The sequence below is a fragment of the Zingiber officinale genome, chromosome 1B (genome assembly GCF_018446385.1).
Source record: "Zingiber officinale cultivar Zhangliang chromosome 1B, Zo_v1.1, whole genome shotgun sequence".
Taxonomy (NCBI): Eukaryota; Viridiplantae; Streptophyta; class Magnoliopsida; order Zingiberales; family Zingiberaceae; genus Zingiber; species Zingiber officinale.
This window is the reverse complement of record NC_055986.1, coordinates 112,472,872-112,494,002: the sequence shown is the minus strand read 5'-3', so window position 1 is coordinate 112,494,002 and position 21,131 is coordinate 112,472,872. Positions and strand designations below refer to the sequence as shown.

Genomic DNA, 21,131 nt, shown 5'->3' with positions numbered 1-21,131 from the left:
GAGAATGAAAAAAAAATAGATTTTATTTTTTTTAATTCTATCATGCCAGTTATTCTTGGTCATTCTATTGAAAGACAATTCTAAAATGCTTACACTAATAATATATTTAAGTTGTTCCAAGATGAAATAAGAGGGTTGATGTTTTGCGATGCCTCTTTGTTGAGGGAAGAAGGGACGACTTTAATATTTGAAGCAGTAGAAAATATGTTGGGAAAGAATGGACAACCTGGAAGAGAAGTTTCCTTTAGGGTACATTATGCCAAGTTAGATTGTCAATTGAAGTGTGTGCCGTCTGTTTGAGTTCCAGGGAATTTTATGTAGACATGTGATCAAAGTGTTGATGAGAATGAAGGTTATTGAGGTTCCTATGAGTTATATTATGGACCGATGGCGCAAAGATATTAAGCGTGAGTATTAAAGCATCAGTAGCATATATGATGATTGTGATTGTGGTGGAAAAAGACTTTGGTATAATACTCTCACCCCATTAATGCAAGAGATTCAACAACTTGGAATCGAAATTGACGAGATTTGTTCTGTTTTGGTGGAAATCATGAAAGGCACTAAGGAAAAACTTATTATTGCTATGGAGAATGGGAAATCAAGGGTTGAACAACTTGAAGAAGCCTCTACATCTAGGGCAAAAGCGATACACTCTCCATTGAAAGTAAGAACCAAAGGTCGCCCACCCACAAAGAGGAAACAATCTAAGGTTGAACAAATTATGAATAAATCAATTGCAAAGGCTTGAAAGAAGGTATGTGATGCATATAATAGCTACCTAAAGTAATTGTGTGTTATTGTTTTGTACAAGTATATTCATGTGGTTTTAGCTAGTTTAAAGTTTATTTATAATCTATCTTGCAGCTATGACTACTATTTTTAGTTGAAGATAAAATGAATATTCAGGTTAGTTAATGAAAATGTTGGATATCATTGGCTTTGTTTTCCATTTCCATGCCATCGGGCAAAGATTGCAAGTAGAATTTTATAAGGCTTTGTTTTCCATTTTTAGGCAATTGGTGGTTTATTCTAGTACAACTTTATAGTATATATATTGAAGCTGTGTAAGTATGATGCGATCCAAGTTTCCTTTGTCTAAATCGTTCCTTTCATCGACATCTTTGTAAACTTTTCAAGCCCACGTTGGATCTAATATGAAAATTATCAGACCCTGCGTAAGTCTGATATGGAAATTATCAAGTCCACACTGGGCCTGATATGGAAAATATCAGGCCTAGCGTGGGCCTGATATAAAAAATATTAGGCCCTTTTGGTAAAAAGCAGTTTAGAATTGGTAGAAAACCGCTAAAAATGTCAGTATGATGAAGTAATCATCTCTCATGCTGGCAACATAGACTTTATTAGTGTCTTAAAAATTTATGCTGAGTTTGGTATAACTGGCTTCAAATGTATTTGTTGTTGATATTGCTCTATGTAAATAACACTATAATTGCATTTTTAATACAATTAATGCCATCATCTTTGTGAGAAAAGCTATACTGATCTATTGGCCATTGTGAATTGCATTCTAAATCTTTCTTGTGTTTGTGTTTGTGTTTGTGAGCAAGAGCCATTCAAAAGGAGAGAGTCGCAAAACTACTGACTGTACACCATTGTGGTTTCAAGCCTAGGCACACCAACAAACTCGACAACGAGTTTAGGCACACCAACAAACTCGACAACGAATTCCAACTCTTCGCAATATATTGGAGTTGGAGTTGATCTTGTTTTGCAGTTTCATGCTTTCTATGCCTTTGAATACATATTTTTTTGATGGAGGCATATTGGTTGTCAAAAATGCTGAGCATACTTGTCAGTTAGAGCTGAGGAGATTTACACCAATGTGATTGTAATTCTTTTGTACTTGTGATATTTATCTTGTAAAGAAATTGTTGATCCATTATGTTAATAAATTCCCAGCATTTTGCTTTTGTACCCACAATACACTTCGATGTACTCCTGGAAGAAAATCAATTGAAAGTCGCATGTGCATCTCTTTTTTCATGCTAAGTTTGGCTCACATTTGTATTGTGGGTTTATTTAATCAATAATAAAATACTCCACATCTTCGAATAATACTCGACACTAATTAACAAGATGAATTAACAAAATGACATAGGGCAAAAATAGTATTTGACACTAATTCCTTATCCTACCATAATTTCAACACAGACATTATTCAACAGTATCAAACGTAATTAACTAGATGAACTAAAATGAAGGGTGCGTCCAAATCCAAACTTACAACAGTTACATTACAACACCAACACTATTTAAAACAACTTATCCAGATAAACTAATACCAAAATCAGAATTATGGCTAAGAGAATCAAGTTCAAGCTCACTAATATCCAGATGAATTTCAGTACGTTGATTATCCTCAGATTTTGTCCATGAGCAACAATATATTCAATTTCACTTTTGTCGGTTGAACTATTATCGGTCGGCACCCACTGTTACTATCCATGTTGCACACATATGTAATACTATCTCCCAGGATTCTTGGTTGATCTAGAAATACACACCAATGTATTTCATCCGCAATCCCTACATGTTACAGGTTAAAATCCTGTATTGTCAATGCTGCTAAAACTTGATGATGCCATGAAAAAAATTAGAAAATAGACTCTGAAAAAAAAATAAATAACATAGCCTTTGAAATAAATAGAAAAAGAGACAAGACCTAAAACAAATATGAGCAAATACAAAATAGAAAATAAAAGTAAAAAAAATAGAAAACTGTGATAGAATCAAAACAGATAACAGGGCCGAAAAATAGATAGAAAACATAGACATGATAAGAAAACGTGAAAGAGACAAGATAGTAATCACTTAAACAAACAAGTAGCAACAAATCCAAAAGCAATTTAAATTATAGGAATCAACACTCTTACAGGGAGCTGGGAGCTAAATTATAGGAATCAACACTCTTATAACTAGGCAATTTGAATTATAAAGAAAAAGTAGGTACTAAGAAAAGGAAACACAAACTCCTCAATTTAATCACTTAAAGAGATCCTTCCACCAAGAAGCAACAGATCCAAAAACAGAGATAAGATAATAAATGTAAACAAGCATCGACCAAACGCTAATATGTTGTTTCATAACACAAACAAACAAGTAGGTCAAAGAAAAAAATTTCTCCACAACGTAATGTAGGCAGCAAGAGCAGTTCATAACATGAGTGAATCTAGAATTCAGCTCCCAAAATGATAGCTTTGTAAATTCCAAAGAAAAAATAACATAATCTGACATTTTTGTTATGAAACCATCATCTTGCAAAAAGTTTCCAATGCTAGCTAGCAAATTAAAATTAAAGCTTCAATATCCAGTATGTAATGAATTTTCCATGTCCATTCTTATATAATTTCACTCAACCCAAAGATCCTACATTCCTGCTTGCTCCAATATGCATCATATTCAGTCCAAAAAAAATTATCTCAAGAGACAACTCAAAAACAGGACACATTAAACATAAACACAGAAAATTCACTTCATGGGCTATAATGAGCAGAAAATTCAATTCAATACTATGACACGAACTGTTCTCACCTTGTCTGAAATGTCTTCGTTGCTGCTTGGTTGTGAACAGGAAAAAATGGGATGCCTATGCTTTTACGCGACCGTGGAGAAATTAGGGCTGACTGTGCGGATGCATTCTTCGATGCTCGACTTGGCCGAGATTAGGGCTGAGGGTCGCAATGAGTCCTTATGCTTGGGTTCAGAAATTAGCAGCCTGAAGAACTGTGTCCGATGCAATTAGGTTAGGGCAAAAACTCACTCATCTTTCACGGAGGGAGGTTGGTCATGGAGGAAGAAGGAGGTCGTCATCGCGGAGAAATAAGAGAGAGACTCATAGGTCGGTCAGAAATGGAGAATGGAGGTCGGAAATAGGTCTGAGGAAAAAGAGAAATTCCAAGAAAAAGCCGCGGCAGCGAGAGAATGATAAGGTCGTCGGTTGCTCTGGGTCTCATCCCTAATTTTGTGAAGAAGAGAGAGGCAGAGAAGGAGAGATGCGGATAAGGAGAGCTTGTAAATCGCGAGGGAAGAATTTTTGTATCCACTCAGACCAATTCATTTACCTTCTGCTGACTTGGTCTCATCCACGTGAGTCTCCAGCTGGGTCACGGACGCGAGTCGTGGGGAAGAGTAGAGGCAAGTATCATTCCTCATGAGAATATTAGTTTACATTTCAATAGGGATGAATATTTTAGAAGTTCTTGTTGAACAAGAATAAGTTAGTATTGCGAATTTAGAACTAGAAAAAAGTCCATCTCTAAGATTAAAGTACTTCTAGGATTAATCAAGCAAAATTCTCTGCCATCTAAATTAGTTTTCAAAAAAATACACAGAACAGCTAGTTCTTTTGTTTTCTGAGTAAATTTGGTTTGATTTTTCATCCGAAACAATACAATTGAAAGCCCACCAATGTACGCTTATAACTTCACATACAATTAGAAAGTTTGTTAACACAATTTCAAAAGTAGTTATTGAACAGTGTAAAAAGGAAACAATTTAAAATGACTAAAATCACGAAGACAAGCATTTTATTAGCTTCATTGGGTATTCCTTTCATTCAAATTAAGCTTCATGGCCTAGCAAAACATCTTACTAGGATTGAATCTCAACTTTAAAAATTAATAAATAAATTTCTCAATTAGCACTTTCCAGTTTGTCTAACTGAATAACAAATACCAACTAAAAATATAATAAATAATAATAAAAATAAGTTTTATGGATTATTTATTCTGATATTCTAATACTAAAATTAAGACATAAATCTTTGTGTCCTTTGGAATGTTTTAAACTTAAAAAGATCTAAATTTTAAATGGGATTTTTTTTATTTAATATTATGAAATGAAAATATTTTATTTATGAAATTTAGTCAAAAATACAAAACATTAGTTAGGAATTTACTAGTTTTACTATATTAATGCCTTATTCAAAATCAATCGACTAAGACCAGAAAAAGCGTCACTAGGGAACTCAACCAAAAACAAGATGCAATATAAACCAGGAAAACATTTATTTTTTTGCTTCAACATATTTTTTTTAAAAAAAAAAACGAGTGTTTTATAGGTTACCATAAACTCATTACTCAAGTTATTGAGTGCAAGTGACATTCAAAGCAACAAAATCTTTAATACATTATAGATAAGAAAAAAAACAGAATTTAACTATATCAGAACTTGGTACCTTCAATGAAGTTTGATGCAGACCATTTTGTTTCCGAATCCTCTGGTCATTCTTTTGTTGTAATAATAATATGCATTGAATTCTATATAACTTCGCAAAATAGGGTCCAAACGCTTTACCCGCTGAATGAAAGCACAGCTAGCTAGAAGCTCCCCATCGACGTTTTCTAGCAGGTCTTTGTTCCTTAACCTCTGTTGAAGCTGGAGTAGTATCAATCGGAAGATTTTTCTCCTCTACTTGTTTAGGAGCAATTGGTTCTTTGAACCTCTCCCTACGTTTTTCCATCTTTGTTAGTGCCTCGAGTATGCGATTGTTGCAGCATCCCCCAAAGTTGTTGGCATTCGTAGCCGTCTCTTTGGTTTGTACTTTTTTCACTTCTGACTGAGCCTGCAAGTAAGGCTTAACCACAGGGAAGTCCATGCGTTTCATTGGAATTAGATCACTCGGTAACAGGCCAGCTACATGATCATCATCACTTTCTTCAATCAGCTGGCCCTCTTCAATTTCATCATCTTCATGATCTTGGCCAGCTAGTGTTCCATTGCCTATGCTGATAACCGACTTGAATCCATCTAACCGTTGATGCTTTCTTTCAAGTTTTGACTGAGCAATCTCTTGATGACGGATGCCTATGGAGTTCTTTAACTTTCTTCTTCTTTGACGTTTTGCACCACTACGCCTCTTGGTTACCATTTTATCTGGATTGTCATTTCCATGGAACTGCAACCAGAAGAGATTAGTATCTCCATCAGAAGAAACATCCTATGAGCATATCTATTGTAAGATTTCTAATTTGAAAAAACCCAAATACCATAGAATGCAAAGATATAAACAATCGTTGAGGACTTGTAGAATGGAGAAAAAGAGATGGATAATGCACTTTCAGACGACAATCAGTGTTAAAAAAAAAATCTTTGTTGGTTCACAAGAATCAAAAATAGGGTGAACTCATTTAACATAAACTAGGATATCTCAATTAAAAAAAATCCCAAACTGGAACTTTTAAAAATAAGAAAATCAATTAGCAAACAACTTGAGTTAAGAATTTACATCTTTGTCTAAATAATTCATCAAGTTTTTATTCAGCATAGAAATTATGAAGTAAAATTAATGCTAGAAAGAAATATAATAAGTAATTGTTTCATTGCATTCCCCAGTAAGCAAAATTTTCTCTCAATTCAACTTATTAGTCCAGCCTCCACATTTAAATGCCAAATCTTTCTTCTAAGAAGATGCCATAATTTGACCATTGTCATAACAAAGAAGCTTGAAAACAACTAAACCTCGAAGTAGAGAGAAGTCACAGTTCAGACTGGATATGGTAGGCTATGCTAGATTCACTACACTAAGATGAACTATACTACAATAGATAGACCATGTATCCTGGGAATGAGTAGTCATGAAAACTAAAATAATGGAACCTTCCTTGTTTGCACAAACTACTGGGAGGATAAGGTCATGTAGTGGATGATAGTAAGCACACATTGACAGGAATTAATCTGGTGAGGTGAAAGCTTAGTACCAGAATCTATACAACAGTCATATTGACATTGTCAGGTTATGGTTCCCAAAGGCAGTTTACATAAATGGATTTTCCTTTTACATGACTGCTCAATGGTGGATAAATGTACATTTGAGCCCCCAAATAGTCAAGCCTCAAAGGTTTGAGTTTCCCTAGACTACAAAAGAAAGGATAATGCCAAGCAACACAGACAATTTACCTCCTTGCTAATGATGAATGATATAAATCTCTACTTAAAAGGTTATTTGGCAGAGGAAAACTGACTAAAACTCGTATAATATATCTACAAGGCACATTCACGTATTGTGAAACTGGAAGGTCACAGATCTTGCAGCAATTAGTTCTAATTGAATCAGATGGGTAGGTTTAGACTAGTGATTGGGCACCTTTGTTTAACAAAGTAAATTCCCACATCTATAACTCCATGAAAGTGAAGAATTAAATACTGAATAGGCTGGAGAACAAACACGATTTGTCAAGGATTTAGTATTATGATTTATTCAACTGAATTTTACAAGAGGAAATGAAATTTAGGCTAAGAAGTTTGGCAGTCTGACTAGTGATTGGGCACCTTTGTTTAACAAAGTAAATTCCCACATCTATAACTCCATGAAAGTGAAGAATTAAATACTGAATAGGCTAGAGAACAGACGCGATTTGTCAAGGATTTAGTATTATGATTTATTCAACTGAATTTTACAAGAGGAAATGAAATTTAGGCTAAGAAGTTTGGCAGTCTGAGGAATTTTATTCAAAGATTTAGCTATACGGCCCATATCAACTATGTTCAAGCAAGCATTCATAATCAAATGAATCTCTCTCCTATACCACAATCGCTATTAAATTGAGAGTACATATACACTTAAGCAAGACAAATCTCCAACATAAATATAAAAAAATTATGGCCCATCAAACCCCAAAAGGATAAATCCTATTATGCATGAATAATCCTACATCAATAACCTAGCCAACTAGCTCCGCGTGATGCAAGACAACACAATGAACTAGCATAACTAAGATAAAGGAAGACACTTCTCACCACATCATTTACTGCAGAAGCGCATATGAAAACATAATATGCACTATTAAGCAGAAATTGTAATAACCCATCGATTTCATGGAAAGGTATATGAAAGGTGATAGTTTGTTCAAGGATTGATGACAGATCATTGGATCAGCCATGAGAAAGAACTAATAATGTCGTTTTAAGCATATCAAAGGGAACTTAGGGAACATTTAAAAAGTGTTAAAACAGCAAAAAAAAATTTGTAAATTAGTAAAGAATATTTGTTTAGTAACACCTGTACTATCATACAGAAGACCCATATTCTTGCACAAGATGAAGCATCAACAACCACTCCCAACTATCCACGAGATGAACTAAAGACAGACAAGGTGATTAATTGAAGAGTCCATGATATTTAGGATTGATTGAAATCTCATAACATGTAGCTTTTATATGATGCATGGGATTTCAAAAGATCAATTATCATCTTCAACTTCTGCTAAATTATATTCTCCAAGTTGTACTTAATTAATGATAGACTGCAACATTTGTGGGAAAGGACAAAAGTGATGGTTTACAAAATAATACCAGCGTCCATTATTGTTCAGACTTCAGATAACATGAAAAAAAACACATTCTAGTATCAAGCAACGATGGAGGATCAGACTGGTAGGTTCCCTTAGCAAAATTTGAATGTAGGGTATCATGAGGACAAATTGTAAGAAGGATGTGTTTCTGTCAAAACCACAAATAGGTGTGTTGTACATCTGAAAAATAATGGTGCATTTTGGTATAATCTCCAACAAAATATGCATTTTCTTGTCAGAAATGACTAAGCATGGATTTCAGCACCTATCAGTCTTTCTTATGGCAATATTGTTAGACCTGAAATGCATTCATATCAGCAAAGAAAAAAAAAAAGCGAGCTCCTGCCAATGCGGAGTCCTTGGGGAAGAGTCAGCCCACATCGTGCCTATATTCATATTAATGAAAAAATACGAGATAAAATAAAACATATTTTTGTAAACAGTTAGATAAGTACTGATAGATCATAAATAATAATAAAAATAAGTTAAGATGATATGGATAGATCAAATCCCAGATTACCCAGCTTGAGTGACATACTTAAAAATGTAAATGGCATGCGTACTACTAACAATATGACCTTCATGAAGGCTCCTGATGGATAAAATTTATCCAATCACTCTCAAATAAATAGCGGAGACAAGTTCCTGTTTTCCCAGATGCATCCATTTAAATCACTTTTCAACAACTCAGATGGAATCTAAAATGCAAAAATTATCCTAACAAGTTGACAGGCAAAAACCAGCATGATTATCTATGAACATGAGCACTCTCAGGCTTAAATATTGTTGAATATAGGAGTAAAGTGAGAATGAGAGTATGCAACTCCACCTCTTTGTCCTACATTGTTAAGGGTTATCAAGCTTGCTTGGATACAAAAGGAACCTCATCTAAGTTTATTGGCATTTTGAGTTAGATTAGACTCCATCTTGAGTTCTAACATGATATCATAGTCAATCTCTTACCTCCATTGTTGTTGAAAAGTAGACATGTCAAAGGGACTAGGAAGCAAGGAGATGATTCCCACATTATTGAAGATTATTAAACATGATTAGATGTCCCTCATTTAATTGCATCAACATTTTAGTAGGGATTGGACTCCCTCTTGGGCTTTAAGTATCATTAAAGATTATAATTCTGAAGAGTGATGCAAGTCACTTAATACACCTTTCTTAAACTTCTCAGATAGATGAGATTGTGGATTCTTAATGGTCAAGAAAATATTGATGGAGAAAATCTACTAAAGAAAAGATTCATCAACAAGCTTCTAAAGATTATTATCTTGGGAGTAAGGACTAATTGATATGCACAGCATGTTAGAAGAGTTAAAAACCAAAATGGTTTCTAACAGATCAAGTGATTTACTGAAAACTGTTGCATAAAACACTCATGAAAGATGCTTTGTGCACGTCCCTATGGCGAAAAAATGACAAGACTAGAGAAAGAACCTAAAGTTCTTATTCTTAAGAAATTAATGAGCTGTCACACTGGTGCATTTTAAGTTAGCAATTGTTGTTTCAATTCAAAGCATAAACTGAAATTTCTTAGAGTGAATCTACTTATTGGTTCAAAGAGAGTAACAGAATGTCAGTAAAAGGTGTTTCTATGAACTAACTAGCAACAGACCAACTCTAATAATTCACACACTATTGAGAATGAGAAGGAACCAAGTTGGGTTTACCTTTTACTTCTGCTATTTGCAAGCAGATCAATGTCACATATGACTCACTTAGCACAATATCTGATAATAGCACTACTTGAGCAATAAAAAGACAGCAATGTAACTGAACCAGAGCAACTAAAAGAAATTGTTATTGTTTTGTTAGTCATCCATCCAACATATTTACTATCAACAAGCATGTCAAGCTGACAGGAAAAAGATGAGCAGTTCTAGGAATTGCGCAAACTAATATGCATTATGCAAAAACAATCGTAAATAATAAGTGATCATGTAGTTACAAAAATGTTCACAGACAATGAACAGACTTCGTGAAAAAAAATAATGTGATAATTCTGGAGTTCTAACCAAAATGCATAATGTTGAAATTGAAGTACCAAGTAGCAAGTCATAATACATAAATAAGAGGAAAAAATTGACAATTTGATTTTAGGAGTATTGGCAATTCTACCACAAGCATGCTGGCACTCGGTGGTTCCTGCCTATGCTAGTATTAGAAAGACATAATTTAGAACTTTGATATAACCAAATTGACCATAATAAAATTGACATTTTGAACTTTTAATTGATATACTTGTGGCACACAATAAGAGAAGATTCCTGTAGTGGTACTGATATTGGTCCTTGAACCTTGATCCTGATATTACATGAAAAAAAAAAAAGAATTGCTACTTAAGAAACAATGAGAAAGAAGTGTTCACTACCTACTTAAGAATAAATTGCCTTATCCTCTAAATTTAAATGTGGAGTGATCAATTGTTCATCCAAGGAGAAGCTCATGAATTCATTACGAGGTAATATAATTTGAGTAAAAATGAAGCCACCAACTACTGTAATGGCAGATATATTTAAACTGATACAAATACAGTGATACAAAATATTAGACTTGGTCAACCCAAGTTTTACCTTTCTTTTCACACCATTCACACGCAAATTAATAGGCTCCCTATGCTCTAAAGTGCCCAAGTCATGCCTCTCCTTATCAAAATTCTCCAACAAAGATCTACCACCTCTCGTAGACTCAGGTTTGGTGTATTCTTCAGTGATTACTTTCTTCCTACCACTAAAATGTACATGATCTTCAGAGTGATTGTAACCAACAACATGATGGTTTACTTGAATTTTATCCATCCTTGAATTCTTTACAAAGTTGGGGGATTCTTTCTCCATGGTCAAGCGGGCCTGCTTTTGATGCCTAAGATAAATTTCACCATCAACAAGGTGTTGTAGCCCTGACATTGCACTTGTACCAGAGAATTTTATATTCTCATTAGAAAATGAATCCCCATCATCTCTTCTAAGCATAGGGCAAAGAGCAACATTTCCTTCAACATATGAATAACCTTGACAATCGATACTTCTCGAACTGCTGTCATATTTATTTTTCCTAGATTTTTTGTTCCTGATGGGAAGAGATTGCTTATCATCAACACACTGTCCACTTGATTTCAAGGTTACAGAAAACTTATTTCTTTTGGTATTGGCACCATAAAGACCTCTTTTTTCTCTTGTCACATAATGCTCAGTATACCATTTCATTTCCATAGCATGACTTTCATTAATCTTTCTGCGCCTTTTTAAGTTGCTTAATCCTCCAGAATTTTGCAGTGCATGCCTAGAAGATTTGCCACTGAACAATTCTTCATCATCACTTGATGAAGCTATATGTTTTCTATATCTTGCATTTGCCTTGCATCCATCTTTGAACATAATTTGCCGATCTGATTTTCTCTTCTGATGCCCCAGATATGGCAATTTTTCCAAGATGAATGAATCAGATTCTGAAATTAATTCATCAGAATCCTCACAAGGATCATTTATTAACACTCTTCCATCATATCCCTCAGAAAAAAGGAAGTTTGTAGAATATGTTCTATTATCCTTTGGTGGAACTCTTTTTGGATGAGAACAATCCCTTTCTGACAAGTTTCTCTTGTTAGTTTCATCATAATTAGCCTTCCTGAGGGATACTTCAGTGGAAGCTTTTCTACTCTTGGTAGTTTCATCATAATTAGCCTTCCTGAGGGATACTTCACTGGAAGCTTTTCTACTCGAATTGTCAACAGAATGTTCTGGGTTTTTGTAATTTCTGGATCTTCTATGCCGAGGTTCAATATCTAAATGTTTGCCAGCATCAGTATTGTAACCTTGTTTCCCTTCACTTCTAAAACCCACTTCAAATTTGTCAATACTATTCTTGCTTGAGTTGTAGAACACGGTAGAAGCTTCTTCATGAACTGCAGGAGTAACCAACTCAACCGTGCTGTGAATTTTCTTTTGATTATGATCTCTGTAAATCTCAGGGGAGAGGCCAAGGTCAACTCTGTCAAGCTTCAAATCTTTGTTCCTTGACTTTGTGTGGTCGGTTTCATAACTATTGGAGTAATAACTGTCAGACATATTTGATTCTTGGAGTCTAGCAACTGAGTTCGTTGATTCCTGTTTCACAATATTAAGAATCTTCTTTGAACAGCCTGGATATTTAGAAGATTCAGAAAGACAGTCTGAAGAACTTATGTTACTATCTTGAGAACGAGATATTGCTCTCTGTATACACACATCTGAATTTGAAGGAATTCCGGCATCAATTGCCCCAGAGATGCCTTTAGAATTTGTTTTTGAAGTTTTCAAAGAGGGCATGATGGTGCTAGATGCTTGCACACCCATATTTTCACAATTCGCACTGCACAAAGAGGAAATTTTTCTCTGAAAAGATAATCAGAAAATTCTTTTAAAGATGAAAAAGTTTTCAATACATTCCTTTATTAACACCATATGAATCAAGAATCACTAGAATCAACTAAATAAGAAACATATCCAGATTTGCCAGTTAGCCTTTAAAATGAATGCATAAAAATGATAATTTCAATTTCTGCAAATTTGTAGACCTAGTGCACAGTCGAGTAAAACTTATGTCAAATAAATCATGATAATCAAAGGGTGTAAACGAGGCAAGCTGCTAAACTGAGCTTAGCCATATTCAATCTTGTTTATTTACTGCTTGTTGCTTGTTTATTAAAAATTTTATTGCATCGAGCTTAAAAACATTATTGTCCAAATTGAGTTAAACATTTATTTAATTAATGAAACTTATATTATTTTGTATTTTTAACATATTATAAATAATTTAAGATTATAAAATTTATAAATTAATACATTTTTATGTATGTGAATAAAAAAATAACAAAATAAATTTAAAAATAAATCTTAGCTGAGTTAATAAATAAATTTATTCATAAATTATTCATGAACGTTAACCAACCAAGCTTACTAGTGTTCAAACTTATTTATTTTATATATTCATTAATATTGAATGAATATAAACAATATTTATCGAACTAAATACCAAACTTTTCCACAAACACCCGGTTCATTTACAACCCTACTGAAAGTACAATGTTAGGAACTTCTTGCACACCAATTTGGTTATTCTGTTCCATTTCATTCAATCAAGCTCACTTCAGTTCTCATTCCTTTACTAATATGCTATCATTGATTTCAAACATAAAATCCAGCAAATTTCATTTGTGTGCATCCCTATTCTTATTCCAGGTAATTGTACAAGCCTGAAAACCTAAATTGCTTGACCAATAATGCCGGAATTCCTCCCAAACCTAATAAAAAAAATGCCAAAAAGATACATAGCAGATAAATTATTCTTACCAAAATATGACAAAGTCACAAATCAAAAACCCTAGATGAATATCATAAATAATTTTATGTAATCAGAGATCAATTAGAAATTTGTATGTTATTGCATGCCTCAAATTATTTTCATACATAAAAACCACTGCTTATATATCCTACGATAACTATATAAATTATATGAACACTAATATATGATGATATATCATTGACCAAACACAAAACAAGAAAGTTGAGTGATCACCTTTCATGTAGCCCATGCACATATCCTAAGAAACGTCTATCTCCCTTTTCAACATGTCCTGATTCTTCTGCTGGACAATCCTCAAAATCCTTCATAGCCACCTAAATCACCAAAAGAAAACCACAAAGTTGATACCAATATATTCAAATGTTCAAAAAAAATATCCTATTATGCAATCATAAAAAAAGCCACAAAGTTTGAATATAACATCTTCAACAACATATTTAGATACATACTTGTATAACTACATCGGAGTCCCTATGTCTTGGTTGCTTTATATCTGTCGAAGGTACACGCTCGCCAATACCATGTTCCACCTGTATTGCTCTACCCTTTTTCTGGGTTACATAAACATAATTAGAATATGCAACAGAACAAAAGTGTAACAACTACATACCAAATGAGACATTGAATGAAAGTGGATCAAAAGGAAGCAAAAGTTCACTTTTACATACCATGTCAAGCCATCTTAGTTTGTGATCAAGATTGCCATTGGAAACAGAAGCCTTTTCTCTGTTTATGTGATGAACATATTCACACTCGTAACTATCATTAGTTGGCATCTGCACAAACTGAAGTACCAGATTTGAGAACCATTGAATAGAACATCTGGACGATGACAAAACTAAAGAATGATTTCCCTGAACTGGAGTGGATATTATACCTGATTTGACCTCGATGATTCATTAACAGTAAATGGTTCAGACATTTCAGCTTGCTGCTGCCTAAACTGATCCTGAAAAAAAAAATCTCAGATTCATTCAAATGGTCAGGCAGCTTCAGAAAGAATATGAGCAGGGTATCAGCCAAAATTACCAATTCCCTGCAGTAGCTTCTCCAGCTTTCTTCATTTAGGTCAAAATTGAAGTAATCAGTTATATCTACCCTCGGCTGCCTCCAAGGCTTTTGCTCAAGTGCTTCAATATTGATGTCAAAAATTGTCCTAGAAATTGTCAACCAAGGACGATCACGTTTAAACTAGAAAATATATCCAAACAAAAATATCAAAATAAAACAACTGAGAGGCCTCTTAAAAAATTCAATCACGAGAAAAGCAAAAAACTGTAGCCATTATAGATACTACATTGATAGCAGACAACAATTCATAGTGGATAACGAAACAGGTAGTAGCAATACAAATAATAAAAGTAAACACCTGACTGATATTCAAATATACACAAAAGTTTCAGCTTCCATGTAACTAAAGAAGATGCCTTAAATTTTCTCAATTATGGAGCTACACAAACAGACCTTTTTCTAGGCCAGAAAAGATGTCTATTATGAGATGTTGACAAGATACATGAATTGCAGGATGCAGAAACACCAAGGGGTATGGTAAGCTGATCACAGGCACCATTCTGTGAGACTGAAGTTATTGATTTGGTTGGAAATCCTCCTATTTGTGATCTTACGCACTATGAAATGCAAACAAGATAAATGTTAGAAGTCAAAAATTGCTGCAAAATAGACAAACTTAGCAAAAACAGCATATAACAGAAAGTAACCAAGTTTAGTACTAGAAAGAATTCATAAAAAATAATAAAGCTTATAAGAGTGAATAAATAAATAAATAAATAAATAACAAAAAATAGGCACACTAAAGGAATTTGTAGCTTGTACCTAAAATGTCCTACACCCTTAGAAACAGTCTCTAACTATCAAAACAAGGTTTACTTATCTAATTCATATAAAGCATTGAAATACAAATGTTATGCAGCTCCAAACCTTAAACTGCATATTCTTCATGTTCACATTTCCAGTGCCTTTGTGGTTCACATGACTCTATTTCCCTATTTATGGCGTAGCGATAAAGTATACTAACACACAACAAAATTATGCCAAATCCCCATTTATGATCAACATTACTACATCTATAATATATTATACACAAGCCTGTGCAAAAGTGATGTCCTTCACAAGTAAAGAAGCAGTTTCCTCTTGAACATGCAAGTTTCTAAATACTGATCTTTAACCCTTTTTTTCAGCCCAACCTTTAAAATAAGTATTTCAGTCAGAAACAAGCTTGATTGCAGAAATCACACAAGTAAGTCTCACTAGTAATAAAAAATGACCCAACTTAACTTAGAAAGCATACAGCACTGCCCTTACTGAAAAATGGAACTCAATTAAGCCACCAATAAAGAAAAATACCCAATGTATAAGAGAAACATAAAGAGGAAAACACTGAGTCAAGACATCACTTCACCAAAACTATCGAGACAAAATAATCGTGCAAGCATTTAAAATTGTACCCAACCGACCTGACTCGCACTTCTAGTAGCACTTCCATGCGCCAGCCCATCCGTGATGGGCAACTTTTCAACTCGCGTAAGGTTATTTTTCCGATGTTGGCTGAACTCAGTAAGGATCACCAAATCCCCGTCCTCGTCCTCGTCCTCTTCTTCTCGGCACCACCCCGCTCCCAATCCACTGTTTCGTCTCTCCAAAGCCATCATACGTGAGCAGTTTTCTTCGTTAAGGACTATATGTAGGTCATCTTCGCTCTCGCTCTCGACTGCCACAACTAAATCCCCGGCATCATCGCAACTCGCTGGCCTCTCACCCGACCCCTCACTGATAGAATCAAACTCCTTTCCCGAGCACGATCCCTGGGCTAAGGCGATGCCGGCGTTCACTTGGTCATCAAGGTCAGCGTAAAGCTCTTCGAAATCATCCTCCACCGATCCCATAGCCTGAGGAAGCGAAAGAAGTGATACCCCTGGACTAAACATGGGACCGCATAACGATTAACGGGATTATCGAAGACTGCGAGCGTGGCTTCAGGAGGAAGAAGAGAAACCAAGTGATCGCCATGATTCTGAAGCCCTAATTCGCTACGGAGATACGATCGGCGAAAATCGGCGGAGACTGCCGCACAGGAGAGAGAGAGAGAGAGAGAGAGAGAGGAAAGAGACCAGTTATCAGGCTTTCACTGAGGATTTATTTTTTATTTTATAGCGTGCCATTTTTACATTTTCATCCTCCCCAAGCTCAGAAATATCTGAAACTGCTCCCTCGCAAAATAAAGAAAACTTTTGCCGTGTAATATAAATTTCAAGCCGCTCGTTTTAATTCTCGTGATTTAAAAAATACGTTTATAGCACAGCATTTTTTTTATTTTTTTTAATGATTGTGTGTGTTGCAGTAGTCTTTTAATGAAATTTGATGAATAAAATTTAGGGATTGAATATTAAATCTAAATAAATTAGAATGAATTATGTATTATTTTTCTCTTAGTTATATTAATATATAGTTTATTTTAATAAATTAAATTAGAAAGTCCAAATCTAACTCATTATGTCTTAACTAAAAATTAGTTCATTAACCTCTTAGTTTAGTTCACAACTAAATCAAATTGGTTCATGGCTAAACCAAATTGGTTCATGACTAAACCAAATAGGGTCCAACTTTTTCATAATAGATGCGGTTCATCCGCGCTTTCATTCCGATAAATATTTCTATATTTGTCTTATGTCTTGTGCAACTAAATATTTATCTCTTGATTTAAGAATCTTATTTTCTAACTTATTTTATGACTTTTAGAGACTCAGTGTGTGTGACTCAATAGGTTCTCGGTTTATCTTGGTCATTCATAATTAACTACTTAATTATGGAACATTCATGAGTAACACCTAGTAATACATCATGATCCCCAATTAACCGAAAAATCACAGTTGATCTAAGAAGTAATTCTGAACATATAGTGAGTCATATCTCATTCCTTTTACTCGTCTTATATCCAATTGATTCAGGACATGGTCTATGTGTCTACCCCCACTAGGCTGAATATGTCACACCTAGCCCAAGTAATGCTTCCACATTCTACGGATGCAAATTACTCATACATGTGTACAAGAGTCTCATACTTCTAACATGTGATACTTTAACCAAAGACTTTGAGTAATAATCCTAACGAGTGACCATAAGGTATATGTCTCCTCGTAAGGAGTGATGAATCCTCTGTGCGTTATCCAAACACCTTCGGACACTTTGACTTATACTCAATCATCTTGGGTCCACACCTTCAAGAGAGGTTTCATTAAGATGTCAAAGTATAAGTCTTCATAATCAAGATGACTTGTATATCTTAAGTTGAAGGAAACTTACACTCGAGCTGCAGTAAGAACTTCATAGACACACAAATCACAAATTCTCTCATGCTATAAATTGTATTGCGGACATTTAGTAAATGAGTTTAAGACTATTCAAATATATAATATACACTCAAATAGTGAATCTATATTTATCAAATAAATAGTAAAACCATAAAGCAATTTCCTTAGGATATTCCTCAAAATCTAACAGAAACTTACCCAGGCGCCTGGAACAATTCCGGGCACCCGGAGGAGTCTGGGTGCTCGGATCCCTTCCAGCGCCCCAACCACTTTTTTCTACCTTTATCTTTCCTACAAAAAAGAGTTAGTCCATGCAACAGTATATATAAAGAATTACGTTTTGACAACCTCTAGACTGGTCGGTCCTGACTTTGAGTTTCATCGAAACTCTAAGTCGGACCAACGCCTATTATTACCTTTTCAAGGAATGCGTCCTCGCCTATTTCTCTCAAGAGAGATTACCTTTTGTTAGACCAATCCTCCAGACCGTCTAGACTTTTATTCAACATTCAAGGCCTCAGGACTTTCTGCTAGACGTCCGAACCCCGACCGGTTCAATCTTCCGCCTAGTGTCCGTAACCCCCAGGACTTCCACCTAGTGTCCCTGACCCTAGGATTTCGCCCGACATCCTCAACTTGCCAAGACTTTGCCTAGTCCCCCGGACCAGGATTTTATTGCCTAACCGTAGCTAGGACTTTCCACCTGCCTCGTATCCACTAGGACTTTCTTTGCCTAGCCTCAACTAGAACTTTTACCTTGCCTAAGACCACTTAGGACTTTCCTTCACACTGAGACAAACATGTTAGAACAACAAAAAACATTAATTTTGAACCCTTTACCATAATTAAAACTTAGGTTCGATCATCTAGTGCTTCCTGCACCAACAATCTCTCCATTTTTTATTATGGAAATACAATTTAAAGTTAAGTAAAGCATAACAAAAAATAATGTAATATGATCCTGTCCGAAAATCGATGAGATGGAAAGCTAGGGATGTGGATGTCCCACTAATTGCTAGTAGACTCCACTCCATCCTGCAAGACAGATGACGTCAGTGCCGAGCCAAGGAAGGGGTCCCCAGCGTTGGTCCTCCGACGCTCAAGTGAGTCACCGATGATGATGTAGAAGGCGGAGCAACAAGAATGAAACTGTAGCACAAATAGTGCATATTGCATACCTCCGCCGATATTTGGACCCCCATTTATATAGAGTTCCTGTAGCGTGCACACACACTTCCTCATACAAGCACGCTTCTCAAAGTTTTCCCTGAAAAGACTTGTAAGTAAAGTGTCCCTGACGTAATACCTTAACAAGCTGAGCCGCTCGGCTGGAACTTCACTGCCCCTATGCCGCATTCGCTCGGCCGGAGTTCCGCTAAGCTTGTGCCAAGTCCTGTTGCCTGGCTGAGTCCTGTTGCCTGGCCGAGTGGGGTAGCTGATCTGCCAAGATTCTGTATATCATCTCCTCCTCCTAGCATCTGATAACACTCCATTGAGTGTCGGTCGTTTGACACCTCCCTAAGTCAAAGGTGGGGTCAGACCGGAGCCTTCTCCTCCCAGTCGGGGTCCCGATCGCCTGACCATCCAATGCGATTATCCTCCATTTGGCCATATGATACCTGAACGTTGACCGCCTTGACTCTGACCTCTGTCGTGGCAACCGACCCCTGTCGGGTGGGCCCCTCCTTATCGTTGCATCACATGTCTTCCCCTCAAGTCTAGTCGAATGAGGCTGCAAGTCTGACTGACTAGACAAATTGTCAAAGACGCTTTTCACCCGATCGGCTTATGACACTCCTTAGCTTCTGATTGGACCGACGTAACCCGACGGTTAGCTATGTGACCGTTCCCTATGAAAATTTATCAAGATACCGAGGCTGACCGGTTTGAGACTATAAAGAAAAACTACCTCCGCTCGGATGCCTTCAATGATCAGCTTTCCGATCGGCCGCTCCACCTCTTCAACTTGGCCATCGACGGGACGATCGACCAGCTCAGAGAGGGAGGCTATCTGTCGGCTGCTCTGACCAGCAACGTCATTAGTTGGGATAAACTCACCAAGTTGCTTCCTGACGATGTGCTTGATTATGTGGAGTGATTTTGTATTCACCCTTGTTCGTAATCCTCATGCAAGTCTTAATGAATGATCGTCCGTCCGACGATCTTTTCTTATTCGTTTGTTCCCTTGCACCATTCGGCATCTTTCGATTTGACTCGCATTTTTATTGCTCATGTTACCGTGTAAAACCCTGAGTGAGATTGCGAGTTACTTATTGTGGCTTTGTGACCTTCCGATCTGCGATAAGAAGTCATAGCAGAATACTCCCAAATGGTCACCGTATTTTGAAGACTTGTAGATTTTGAGTAGTGTGTATTCACGGTCGGTCGTTCATCGTTCTTGAGTTATAAGATTAGCGCTTGACCACTTATCAAGACAAGGGTTTAGGTCGCCGCTCAACCGCTCATGACGACAAGGGTTTAAGGTTGTCGCTCAACCATTAGTAAAAATTAGGGTTTAACGTCACCGCTCGACCGTTGGTTAAGACTAGGGTTTAAGGTCGCCGCTCAACTATTGGTGAAGATGAGGGTTTAAGGTCGCCGCTCGACCTTTGGTGAAGACTAGAGTTTAAGGTCGCCGCTTGACCATTGGTGAAGACTAGGGTTTAAAGTCGCCGCTCAACAGCTGATGATGACAGGGGTTTAAGGTCATCGCTCGACCGTTGGTGAATATGAGGGTTTAAGGTCGCCGCTCGACCGTTGGTGAAGACTAGGGTTTAAGGTCGCCGCTCGACCGTTGGTGAAGACAAGAGTTTAAGGTCGTCGCTCGACCGTTGGTGAAAACTAGGGTTTAAGGTCATCATTCGACCGTTGGCTCAGCTCAAAAGTGGCGTACTTCGCTTTTATTCATATTTGTCCTGCATCCATGAAGCAATATACAAATACATCCGTGTTCACTTGTGCACCTCTCACCCGACCCTGTAGGGTTGGAGATGATTCACGCTCCACAGCTGCTCAAGCTACCTTCCGCTCTCATCCTCCAAGAAGTAGGCGCCTGAGCAGGACCTTTGCACGATCTTAAAAGGTCCCACCCATGGGGCTTTGAGCTTGGCGACGTCGCCGACCGGCTTTACTTTCT

At 36.2% G+C, this 21,131-nt stretch overlaps 1 protein-coding gene across 3 annotated transcripts; it reads right to left on the bottom strand.

Moving 5' to 3' along the window:
* Positions 1-2,412: 2,412 nt before the first annotated feature.
* LOC121972816 (FIP1[V]-like protein) lies at positions 2,413-16,799 on the bottom strand. 3 transcript variants are annotated; one of them, XR_006109350.1, is made up of 10 exons: positions 16,142-16,799; positions 15,132-15,295; positions 14,697-14,823; positions 14,545-14,616; positions 14,336-14,452; positions 14,117-14,218; positions 13,881-13,981; positions 10,898-12,674; positions 5,201-5,920; positions 2,413-2,550 (listed from the first exon to the last, which is right to left on the bottom strand). XR_006109350.1 is itself a non-coding variant. In XM_042524446.1 (9 exons), the coding sequence occupies exons 1-9, from the start codon at positions 16,610-16,612 to the stop codon at positions 5,339-5,341; spliced, it is 3,513 nt and encodes a 1,170-aa protein (XP_042380380.1). In that variant the 5' UTR covers positions 16,613-16,799; the 3' UTR covers positions 5,014-5,338. The 3 variants fall into 3 exon arrangements, 2 of the variants coding, with proteins under 2 accessions (XP_042380380.1, XP_042380386.1); XM_042524446.1 differs by lacking the exon at positions 2,413-2,550 and having other exon boundaries at positions 5,014-5,920; XM_042524452.1 differs by lacking the exon at positions 2,413-2,550 and having other exon boundaries at positions 5,014-5,920; positions 14,117-14,212.
* Between the last annotated feature and the right edge of the window lie 4,332 nt (positions 16,800-21,131).